This window comes from Lissotriton vulgaris, chromosome 1_1, assembly GCF_964263255.1.
Source record: "Lissotriton vulgaris chromosome 1_1, aLisVul1.2, whole genome shotgun sequence".
NCBI lineage: Eukaryota > Metazoa > Chordata > Amphibia > Caudata > Salamandridae > Lissotriton > Lissotriton vulgaris.
This window is the reverse complement of record NC_141685.1, coordinates 1,298,162,950-1,298,175,947: the sequence shown is the minus strand read 5'-3', so window position 1 is coordinate 1,298,175,947 and position 12,998 is coordinate 1,298,162,950. Positions and strand designations below refer to the sequence as shown.

The 12,998-nt window shown below is 47.2% G+C and overlaps 1 protein-coding gene across 1 annotated transcript in view; it reads right to left on the bottom strand.

Moving 5' to 3' along the window:
• Positions 1–12,998, bottom strand: part of AAAS (aladin WD repeat nucleoporin) — a 414,919-nt gene that overhangs the window by 329,884 nt on the left and 72,037 nt on the right. The window contains exon 4 of the mRNA XM_086936522.1: positions 778–833. Coding sequence (XP_086792648.1) covers positions 778–833 — 56 coding nt within the window. The remainder of the gene's footprint in view (positions 1–777; positions 834–12,998) is intronic.

The window sequence follows — 12,998 nt, the reverse complement described above, 5'->3', positions numbered from 1 at the left end:
AAAACACAGGCATTAGTTAGTAACCCAGCTGCCCCAGGCCTTTGTCCCAACACAGCTCAATGGTACCAGCTGAACTAGCCATCCAGTTATTACCCTTACACCGAATACACCAGAGAAACCCCGATACAGCACACGCAGACACACAAACACATGAAAGCAACCGGTCATTCCCTGAATTTTACTTAACAGAAACAGCATCTACCAAGCCTGGGTAGCCAAATAAGACCATTCCAATCCAAGCTGATCAAACTTCATTAGCTTCCCAGGCTCATCATGTGTTCTTCAAATATTCATGTACTGTACAGAGGACCTAACAGTAGGCTAGAACTCTAGGCTTGTAAATGTCACCTCAATCGTACCCGGGGAACGATACAAAGTTAATACTTCTTCCCTCAACAGATTCCTACATCTGCAACACTTTGGAAAAGCCAGCCCACTACACCGCTTGCCAACTTAAAAATATTTAGCTTTCTGAAAACAATCCTGTAGCTTCTAAGCAAACGGACCACCACAGCTATATCCCTGGTAGCACTGAGACTCATTTGTCATTGCCAATGAACTTCAATGAGAGTTTTCTCTACACATGCCTTGGAAGAAACAGCTGTAAGAGTTCAAGCCAGCCTCATTTCCTTTTATTAAATATAGTCTTGAAGCACAGTGAAAGGAGGACTGGTAGAGGAGTGGTGACAAGGTATGGTGAACTGAGAGTCTGCATCTGTGAGGTGGAACATCATATGTGGATCATTCTATCACACAAAACTCCGGTTAGAGCCTTACCTTCTTCCTCTGAGTTTGTAATCTCATCCAGCAGGCCAGAGAGTCCTACATCTTGCCTGCAAACAACAAACATGTGCATTAATAACCGCTGTGCTATAGGCAAGAAACCACAGTCTTTGGATTATAAGGACCTCAAACAGCCTACGACATTGACCCATGATCCCTCGCTTTAACCTTTATTTATATAACAGTGCCTTACCCTTAAACAGGCACCCGCAACAATAGGAACCTTTTATGCTGCAAACTCAGACGACGGAATCTTTTTAATCGTGGTGAGTTACAATCATGTTTAACTTACCCAGTATAAAAAGGTTTGCTGATTTTTATTATTATTTTGCGAACACTTGAATATAACTGCCAAATACTCTGGTCCTTTCTAGATAAACCTGCTTATTTTACCTAAGCTACGAAGGAACCATACTTTACATATCGCAATATATCCAGCATTTATCGCTCTGGGTGAGTGTGTAGTGTACACTTGAGATTACTGTTCCACTCGATATTTATGCATAAATCAACTTTTCACTTATCAATTCATAGTACGGATTTCAATTTGCCACATATTATTTCCCCAGATGGAGTGATGGCTATTACCACTCCAAGGAATAGTGTTTAACTGGAGTATCTTGCTATGGAAGTACATATCACTCCCTCTTATAGTACTTCACCTGCATGCAGCTTCTATCTAACATATGATATGCCCCCTGATCTCGTGATAATTGCATCTAATTAATAACTGCATTAGGATTATTTTCCTTCTATATTACGTTTTGCTTCACCCTGGAAAATGGTTGGATGACTTTCCTTGATCTTTATTACACTTTCAGTTATTTTTCATTTTCTCATTGTGTTTCGTTACCCTAGGTCTGTATGTCTTTCAATATGTTTCGTTACCCTAGGCATGGTGACCTGACCTGCCCTCACAAAACTCTGGTGGCGGTTATCGGTGTCTTTTATTAAACAAATTATGTTAGAGATTAGACAATTCTTTACTGTTATCCTTTTTAGGTCTCGCCTGCGTGGGCTGCGCACATGCGCAGTCTCGCTGGCGAGATTTTATGATTTAGAGGAGCTTCGGTAGCGGGCTTTAAGCCCGCCCCTCTTTCCCATTGGCTAGCGTCACCGTTTATGCTAAACGGTGGCCAGCCATTGGGAAAGAGCATTCTGTGACGTAGACTTTTCTCTTTCACAGACGGCCCACTTGGACTGGCTCGTCTGCCTTCCTTCTGCTGCAAAAGGTTTCTTATCTTTATGTGGTCAAACTCATGGCCCCATAAAGATAAGAACTTGTCTGACACGGATGAAGGGATATTAAAGGTATTCCAGGGATATTATGAAGCACTTTATACAGGGGAACCTCCTGATATACAGGCAGCGGGAAAGCTGTTACAGGGCCTTGACCGCAAAAAAATAGATATATTAGATGCAGAAAGACTTGAGGAACCCATTACTATGGAAGAATTAGAAAGAGCTATTAATAGTCTAGCCTCGGTTAAAGCAGCAGGGCCCGATAAGCTACCGTTAGAAGTATATAATACTTTTTTAAGGAACTTAAAACAGATATGCATACCCCCTTTCTTCAGGCACAGACAGGAGCCCCCCCCGCTGTCCTGGGATGAAGCTAGCATAATAGTTTTTTTTTAAAAAAAAGACGAGCCAGCCAAACAGCCAGGCTCGTATCGGCCAATATCATTATTGAATGCAGATGGGTAAATCTCTGCCAAAATCCTCACAACCCGATTGGCTGAAGTTATTACCCCGGTAGTCTCTGCACTGCAACATGGATTCATACCGATGAGGGGGACTACCAATCATATTAGCCGTGTAGTTACCTTGTTAGATAGAGCCAATACTATCTGGAATAAATTCAGTTTGATTTTATTAGACGCTGAAAAAGCGTTTGACCGGGTCGCTTGGGAATTTTTATGGGCGGTACTACGGCAGGCGGTTTTTCAGCAACATTTCCTTAAAGCTATACAAGTTTTGTCATGCTCCCCCGCCTACGGTATTATTTTGTAAATCTGCCCGGGATCGTCCCCCAACAAGTGTTTAACACACTTAACACCATCTTGATTAGCCTTATTTGGGGTGCTGGTCGAAGACGTATTAGCTTCCGTAAGCTTCAGCTAGGGACCAGATTGGGGGGCCTGGGAGTACCTGATTTTCGTGGCTACTACTATGCCAGTCAACTTCAGTGGCTATCATACTGGGTGACCGGCAGGAATCTCCACGAGATTGACTTCACGCTGGAGCGACTGGCGCGGGGGGAGCTACACTCCCTGTTGTTACCAAAAAGTCGGCTCCCTCAGGATTGTCACCCACTTCTACACACGGCCCTAATGTGCTGGAAGAGAGCACTATCATACACCTCAACATCCCCTTATTTGGTATCCCGACAACACAGGGTAGGATAACACGACATACACTGCGCCCCTGGGCGGCAACTGGGATAGAAGAGGTGGGTGCCTTTTTTGGAGATGGGACTCTGTTGGACCATGAATCCTTTTTACAGGTTACAGGCGCTCCCCCTAGATTATATTTATTACACGCCACAGTGTCGCATTACATTCGGAATACCTGGGCACCACAACGACTCCAACCCACGCAACACAAATTGGTTCACCTGCTATATTATATTTGAGCAGGGGGACATCTGGTGCGCTGGTTCTACACAGGGATCAGAGAACACGCTGCAATTCCACTTACTACACTTGGGTTCAGGATACAGACACAGTACTAACGGATAAGGCATGGCAGACTATCATTGAGCATCCCAAGCGAGTGTCGCGGAATGTTAAATTTAGATTTATACAAGTAATGGTGCTGCATAGGGCATATCTAACTCCCAAGAGACTACACAGAATGTTCCCGGACTCACCCCCCTTGTTGTCCACGTTGTGGGGAAGACTAGGCTGGATTCCTCCACATGCTTTGGTTCTGTACACTACTGCGGGGATATTGGGCAGAGATATGCCTGGTATTAAGAACCACTATCCACCTGCCGGTGCCTGAGGAGGCTCTATACTGCCTAGTGGGGTCCCGTAAAAGATCCAAAACGCTGAAGGCTAAATTGAAATTTTTACACTTAGCGCCCTTCTATTAGCGGTCAGGGCATTGACGATGAGATGGAAATCCCCCAGGCCTCCCAGAACGGCCTGGTGGCAGATGGACCTAGTGAAGTGGGGCCGAGCAGAGGAGACAGCTCTTAGAAGGGGTGAGGAGAAAGGCCAACAGAAGTATCCTATAGCACAGGAATGGGAGGTCATGCTGTTGGATCTGGAAGGGATAGACCTTATGCTGTCACAGGGCGATAGATCGTGATACCTATACAGTGTGCAGAGCTTCGTTGATGGAAAATACTGAAGCTCGGGGCAGCGCATGGACTATTTGAAACTCTTACACTACAGTCTAAACACTTGCAATACAAGTTAGGAGGCACTCTACAGGGGATTTCCACTGCGACCAGGAGACGAGGGGAGGAGGGTGGGAATGTTGGGGAGGGCGGAGTGTTGACCTCTTTTTGTTATGCATGGCGGTATTGAAGGAATATTGTTGACCCCCTCTACAGTAGGAAATAAGTGCCATGTCACTGATAGCCGTGGACATTATATTGTTTAAGTTCACTTTTATTTCTATTTTCCCTGATACACTATGGGATATTGGTATTATGGCACCATCAATGACTATGTTTGGGATGAAAACGGAAAATACTACTGATAGATGCATATAATAATTTGTAACGGTTATATATTGTCTTGATCAGTCCTGAATAAAGAGTTAAAAAAAAAAAGCTATACAAGTTTTATATAGACGCCCTACGGCTAAGATATGTATTATGGGTCTTGAGTCAGGTTCAATAAATATAACACGGGGGACAAGGCAGGGTGTCCTTGTTCTCCCTTGTTGTTCTCCTTATATATTAACCCTTTTTAATGATGCTGGAGCAAAGTGCAGGAATAGAACCAGTAATCTGGAAACACGAGCATTATCGGGTTCTTGCATATGCTGATGACGTGGCGGTGGTCACCCCTAATCCAAAGGGAAATTTCCAACATTTAGCAGCAGAGTTCGGAGCCACGTCAGGATATAAATTAAATGTGTCTAAAACACAAACATTATGTTTAAACCAAGAGGGTTTTAATGTTTAGCGGTTGCAAGCGAGGTATCTTATCTAGGGGTTACAATTGGAACATGTTTGAAATCCTTAGTTGAGGTCAACTGGGGTAATATTCTAACGGTGGTACGAAAGCAGCTAGACAGGTGTGAATGTTTAGATCCGTTCCTTTAGAAATCCCAAGTGCACAATTTGCTTTTTACAGTCGATATGTGCAAGGTTTCGATGGGCACAAGGGAAACCCCGGAGAGCAATGCGCTATATGGTTCTACCACAGGAAAAGGGGGGATGGGCAGTTCCTGATTTTACTTTATATTATCTAGCTTGTATGTTGCAGCTCATGAACATTCTATTCACAGGGACAGAACCGATTGATATGGCCGAATCACCTTCAATATATCAAATGTTATTGGGTAGTGTTGGACCCGGCCCATTAGGCAGGTTCACCCCTAGACTTTTTGCGTTTTCCTAGCCTATTTAGGGAACCTGGGATTGGTGATTTTAGGCCTCTGCGCACTTTTTCACTGTGGTACAGTGTAAAGTGCTTGAGCTCTCTGTGAATGAATGGTGAGTGACCTGCCCTCCCATAGGAATGAATGGGGAATCTGTATGCCCATGGTAGTTCCTGATGCGTGGGGAGTGCAGGGGCGAGTTTGGTATGAGAGAATTCGTGAGAATGAATGCTGCAAAATGATGTATGCAGCATGGCTGTGTCTAGTCTAGAAGTCCTACTTTTGGAAGTTGGCATATTTGTGCACGTTGGTGCTAGCGTGTGATTGGCTGGTGAGCCTGGCCCAGAGTGCATGGGCCTGCTTGTGGATTGACTGTCTGGTTTGAGGATGACAGGGGCTGGAGAGCCCAGGAGGTTGTCTGAGTCAGCCCATGGATGAAAGGCAGCATCTGCTGCCAGGGAAGTGGGAGGAGATGGCACCTGATAGTGAAGGGCTGTTCCTGTGTAACTACAAAGCTGGCTCCACCTCCCGCTGGGCGACTGACACCTCTGTCCCTGATACTGAAGGGGACTTCCCTCTAAACCAGTCCAGCTGGTTCTCACACTGCCTGCTTCAAAGGACTTCAAAGAACTTCAAAGGTTTTGCACTGTATAAAAAGGGGTTGTATCCCCTTCCAAATTGTTCTTGTTTTCAACTTGAATCTGCCAGGGGCTGCTGCTGCTTGAGCTCAGGGGAATCCCTGGCTCTGCCCAGCCCTGGGCACCTGATGGACTTTCCTGGACTCCTGGGGGACCCCTCTGCCTTGCTGGGCTGATGGGGGGGACTTTGCTTTGCCCCCTGGGACTCTCTGGACCTTTGTGCAGCATGGTGGAGCTGCATTGCTGGAAGGACCCTTTGTACTTTTTATTCTAGCGCTTTGGGAGCGCTTTATTGCCCATAGCGCTTTCGAGCGCTTTATTTTTGATTATAGCGCTGAGGAGCGCTTTGCCAGCCTGGCGAGTGCCCACCTCGCTTATTTGCGACTATATTTAAATTTCGGCTGCCCACGCCGATATCTTTATTGCCTGCCCGCCTGCCTGCCTAAAGGAGAAGGGCCGCTGCGCTGCCCGCAGCGACCCGGAAGTACCTGGCCGGCCGGCCAATCTCAGCGCGGCCGGCCGGAAGTCCCGCCCCCGCAGCCCGGGTGCCGAGGAGTGGCGACCGCGAGGGGAGAGAGAGAGAGGAGGCAGCATGGCGGCCGGATCGCAGGGCTCCCGTGATGCGAGGGAGCCCTGCTGCAGGAGGAAGACCGGCAGCAAGGAGAAGCCTGGCGGTGCGAGGAGGAGGGCAGCTGCAGGCGGGGCTCCGGTGTCATGGAGAACCCCGCGCTGCCTCACGAAGAGCCTGCCGACACCAGAGGAAGATTGCCGGTGAGTGGGGCAGACGAGGGGGAGGGGCGCCGGGACACATTGTCGGTGTCCGCCCCCCCCCCTCGCAGTAGCGGGAGCTTGCGCTCTTGCGGGTGTGAAGCCACGAGGGCTTCAAGGGCGGCCCCAGATGGCAGTGGGCCGCCCCAACGTTGCAGAGTGCCCGCAGGAAGCCATGAAGGCTTCATGGGCGGCCCCGGTTGGCAGTGGGTCGCCCCAACGTGCACGGAGCCCGGAGAGGCTCCCCGCCCCATTTGTGTTTGTATTTCGTGCCCTGAGAGGCGCTGGGGGCATTCTATGAAGTGACTGGAGAGTCAGGGCGGCCCCGGATGGCAGTGGGTCGCCCCAACGCTGAGAGAGCCTGTGTGGCTCAGAGGGGCCATATGTGTTTTTAAGAGCCTGTGTGGCTCCAACGTGCACAGTGTATGTGTTTTAGAGCCTGTGTGGCTCCAGCCTGGGCGCAGTTTGCTCCTAAGGGCCAGTGAGGGCCCGGGCGCAGTTCTTTTGTTCTCCAGGTGCCCAGCACTTAGTGGGCACCTGCCACGTTTAGGCTTTTTGAACTTTAAGACTGGCGCTGCATGGCAGCGCAACCCTGACACTGAGACTCAGGGCGTCTGAGCCCCAACAAGGCCCTTGGCCTAGGGACTGCCACAGGTGGTGGCTTATGGGAGTCTGCGCAATGGTATGGTTATTGCACCTCTGAATGTGATCTTTTGCATCATGTGGTATTCCTGCACCTCTGAAGGTTCTTAGGCCTCATGTGATTTTTGCGCTATTGCTTTACTCTTGACACCTCTGAATGTTTGATGCATTATGTGTCTTTCTTTTCATGCGCTGCACCTCTGAATGTTTAGTCATCATGTGTCTTCTTGCGCTGCACCCCTGAATGTGATTTTATTGCATCATGTGCTCTATTCTTAACACCTCTGAATGTTTAGTCATCATGTGTTTCTCCTTATTACTCCTCTGAATGCGTTCATGCATCATGGGTAAGGTGTTCTGGTTTATACCCCTAAATGTGTTTATTCTTAGGTGGTTGTCTTTTCTACTCCTCTGAATGTAGGTTTATTGCATCATGAGTAATGTATTCTTTCTTAGACCCCTAATGCTGTGTGATACTTAGGTGGTTCTTCTTTCTTAGTACAGGTGGTCCTAGTAAGGTCCTGGTTCCTGTTACCAGTGGTTACTGGTTGTTATCTTTGTGATTACCATTTTATGTTTTATTATTTCTTATTCTAGAAGTGCTATATCTGACTATGACAGGGACCCTTGTGGCCCTGTCTTGTGTACATAATCCCTGTGAATATTGCCCGTGCCAGTTGGCACCATGTATATGTGTGATTTTATCTGATGTGTTTTTACAATACAAAAGTTATTTTTATAATAACCTTGTGTGGAGTCTCTTCTGTGGTGTGCCTAGTATGTTGTTGCTGTTGTGCGCTGGCGCAAATGCTTTACACATTGCCTCCGAGTTTAGCCTTACTGCTTGTGCCAAGCTACCAAGGGGGTGAGCAGAGGTTATCTTGGCGTGTGACTTCCTTGCCCTGACTAGAATGGTGGTTTCTGCCTGGCTTTGGCGTCAGCCTTAGCCTACCAGAAATAGCCAGTTCTAACAGGTAGTGATGCGAAAAACAGGTTGTTTGTCAACTTGGAACCCAGCTACTATTAAAAACCCAGATTCAAGGTTCTAAATGCTGCGTATAAGGTGTGGAAAGTGGTGCGAAAGTGGCATAGATTCGATAGGGTCTCTCAGTATACCCCGTTCTCCGCCACCATGCTTTTGCCCCTGATATTTTGGGACCAGATTATAGATAGATGGCGGACAAAAGGTATTCAAAACATCAGGGACCTATATGAGAATGGGGACATGTCGTTTGAGATGTTGGTCGGGAAGTATCACCTCCCTAGAACTGAATTTTTTAATATTTCTGCAAATCCGTGAATACCTACTTAAGAGCCGATGGAAAATTGATATAAATCCTGTAATTGAAGGTGTAAGGAAAGTGGCACGCATTGGCTAGGTATAAAACTTAATACTAGAAACTAAGGAAGGGGATTTAGATAGGAAAAATACAAATTGGGATAACAGACATGGAACACGGGTGGACAATTCCATTGAATTGGCGGGGAGATTACTGATGTCTGCCAACCTCCGTGCACAGCACTACAAGGCCATTTTTAACCTCTATTATACTCCAGCTAGGTTGTTAAAATGGGGTGGCGTAAATGATGGCAAGTGTTTTAGGTGCGGAGCAGAGGATGCAGGAATTGTCCATATATTTTTTATATGTTGGCACTTAAGTACAATTTTTAGGGACCTAGAAAAATTCTTGGTGGAACTGATCGGGGGCCCGAATAAATTGACTGCATCCCATGTGGTGTTAGGGGTAACGGAGGGAGATGGATGCGACCAGCTGGCATACACCAATATCTGATGTTTGTAGCCACAGCTATAGCCCGGTTGTGCGTGGCATCAATGTGGCTGCATAAGGATGCCCCGACTTTCGAGCTATGGAGGGCAAGATTTTTTCCATCTTTAATCTAGAATACAGCTTATATGCATTAAAGGGGGCTTGGAAGAGGAAGTTAGGTAGAGACATTTGGAGGCCGGTGGTCTCCTATTTGGATGAATGAAATGCTATGAAATAAACATATGTATTTTATGGAATTATGACATGCAGCTTATATTGCACCTTGCACTCTTTTCTTCTCTTCTTCTCCCTGGATCAAAAGTAATATTCAATATATTTTGTACACAGCACCAAGCACTTTAATATTGTTGTGAAGAGGGGATAAAATGGTAGAGTTCGACACATTAATGACTCTTTTCCTCTGCTTTTACTAAATGTATGATTTATGCTAGCACTGTTGGATCTTCTTTTTTCTCTTTCCTGTATAGGAGCATGTGGGTGAGTTTTTATTTGTAACCATTGATTGTATAACTGAAATGTATTTATTGTTCTCTGATGTGGCTTCATGGAATAATAAAAATATATATTTTTTAAAAGATAAGAAACATTTTACTTCAGAAGGAAACCTTTTACTTTAGAAGAGAAAAGTCTAAGTCACAACCGTGTGCTCTTGCGTTTCTCGTTTTAACTCCGAGACATCACTGCTGCTGTCAGACGCTGCTGGCTACCCGGCTGAATGGTTGGGCCTTTAAAAACCTCTTGGCTGAAGTCCCTTCTCGCTCTCTAAGGAATACAAGAATTCCGCTGCGCGAGGGCATCGGTAGCATTCTAAGTATATTCAATGCCAGATTAATTTGCATGCTGCAGAATGTTCGATAGCCAGCTCGCCACCCTCTCGACACATACCAGAGATTTCCCTCCCCCGGCATCGCGCCTTGTCCTTGAAGTAGGGATTAGCGACGCAGCTTGTGACGGGCCGTAGGACTATGATAACAAGTTGGCAACAGACACATTGGGGAACAAGCAGATGCTGTGTACATAACTTGGTACTGAGAGGGGAATGGCGTGAAGGCCTTGGTGGGGTATCAGAGCGCTTTAAATGAGCGCCAGTTGCATTACAGACCCGCACATTTATTTTTGTTCGGCACAGTGATGTGCCCAGAATCACAGGATGTTTAAACCTCCCTCAGACTCGAACCTGGTTACCCAGTTGCAAAGTCGGCCGCTCTGGCCGCTAAGCCATATTCTGGTGCTAGTAGAGGGGGAGTGGGCTGTGCGAACACACTTCAAGTGGACCAAACATGGCTCATGGCAGGTTCCACGGCCACCCATCAGAAACTGAAGAACCTCTGTATGGAAGCTTTTGCACTGAACACTCATGGGTTAATGTGCCTGCTGATAAGATCTGAGTGTACCCGGCACATCATGGGGCTGATTCCAATAAGCCAACTCAGGAGGTTAGTGGCCATGCTGCAGAGATGTTTGTGAGAACATTGGTCAAAAATACAGGATCAAATTAAGGCCCAGTATGGAGAGAGCTGCCAAGCAGACGCTGTGTACACAACTTGATAGTGAGAGGGGAACGGCGTGAAGGCATGGGTGAGAATGGTGTGCAGGCCTTGGTGGGGGGACGTGGGTCTACCAAAGCTGCGTGTTGGCGCTGTAAGGAGAAGGACAGCCCTGCACAAGTTAAGGGCACTTACTTTATCACGCGGAAATGATGAGTTACCGAGTCGGCATCGTAGGTGATTTGGTTCCAGTAGATCGTTGCAGCATAAGAGAATATCATGAATGCCTAAAAATAAACGAGTCCGTGGGTCCTGAGCAGTCCTGAGAACATTTATTTACTTTGGAGGTTGCAACACTGGCAAGACAATCGACCTTAGTCCGCTCTACATTCATGCAGGACACTGAGGGGCAGGGTGCTGGGAACAGGCACACTTGGACTGCCTGTGCGCTGTGACTCTCTGCTTCAAAGCCCTTGTGAAAACTTTTCTTATCTGCTTGTTTATTTAACAAGCAGATAAGAAACACCGTGAAGAGCTGTGAATAATGTTTTTCCATACTCTTGGTTTGCAGGCTTTCACATGGGCTGACTGAAAACAGATGCGCTTGTCAGGATGGGCAGCATCACAAAACTGCACGACCTTAGCCAATTGCAAACGGTCGAGACACAGGGACGTGGATTAAAGCTCCCCTTTTTACAGTGCTTCCTAAAGCTCTCGCAGGCGAAGAGGGCATGCACGCTCTAACGCCAGTCCTAGACCTAAAAAGGGTGCTCGAGTAGCCGCCCACTTATCTAGTTTTTATATTCCAATTCCGGAATCGGTCCTGCGGGGAATCAGAAAGCAGATGCTGCGCTTGGTCTATGACAAGGAGGCAAGTGCATGTTGTCATAGAGACGGGATGCCCATTTTTAGGTTTCGCATACGGCAGCACTTACTCTGCCTCTCCAAGGCATAAGTAATTAGTATGTTGGGTGAAACTCCACCCATAGTGTTTATATTTGTATTTTCGCTTTCCATTGGTTAAATCTGGCATTGCTCTTTTCATGAAGCACATTGATTGGCTGGTGGTGCAAAACGTCACTTCCCTTTTTCATCTGTTTTGCAGAAAGCAGCATGGACCAACTACAGTTTAGTTCCGCTGCTCGGGGTTACCTACTCATTTAGGGACCACTCCCTGGTTACCACCAGCTGCCGAGTTTGGAAGTGTTGGTGTTAACATAATGTTCCGTGACTGTGGGCGAATCACTTCATCTGCCGCTGCTACTTTATAGTCACTTGTTTGTTTCAAGTAGCGAGATCAGTGTATTTCTTACTTTTTAGTTTCTGTTCCAGGTCCCCCCCCCCCCCCCCGTTGGCCGTGTTCCTTTTCCCTTTGTTCCCGCCCCCTTCCTGCTGTCTCGCAGCTTGTGGCGGTCATGGAGGCGCGTGCTTGTTTTCTTTATTGGCACAACAACGTGCTTGGCTTACAATCAGCACGCCATGCCCCGTTCATTTTCGAAGTGCAGGCGGGACAATGGCGGACGTTTCAACGCGCAGTAAGTAAACTCCTTCAACATTCCTATAAATGGCCCAGTTCATATTGCATTGGTGCTGAGAAAGTGACGGGGCTTAATCCGATAAGAGCCGCCTCTGCCGGCACTGTGAGCCGCTGAGAGCTGCCTCTGCCACTGCCGGTGCTATGAGCCGCTGAGAGCATTGGCGCTTAGTGAAGCAAACGCTCATGGCGACCGCATTGTACTGGTGGCGGTACCTAAAAAACGCAACACGTCGGATTCATTAATATAGTTTATCAATGCTTACAGGAGTAAGGTCAATGGAAGCGTTTTGGGCCACTGTTTTTGACTGAAATGTTTATTCATTCCACCCTGCTACCGACAACACTTTTAGCCGCTTGGTCCGGGCACCCTTTAACAGACACGCACGGATTAGCAGACCTGCTAAGGCCCGATCGGCTGTGACGTCCAGGCTCCTGTCTCTGAGTAACAGGTTGTTAGAAGCAGGAGTGGTCGTGAACACAGACGATAAAAACACTAGCACAGCACGGCGTTCTGTTCCTTCGCTTCTTTAACCCCTACCCACCCGCCCCTTCCCTTGCAGTCCCCTTATTGCTTCAATTCGCAGAGCACCGGCACTTCTCAGAAACAAGCAGGGGCTCTAGTTTTGTCTCTCTGTCCGCAAAACAGATGCCTCCGTTCCTATTCTTTGACATAATGTAGCTCTTTTCCTTATCCCTGCGCCAGTGACCTGGTGACATTATGCCGGGTCCATTAAGGGAAGGGGAGGCCACTCTGGTCTTGCATCCTCCTACCAACGGCCATTCGAGTGTGCAG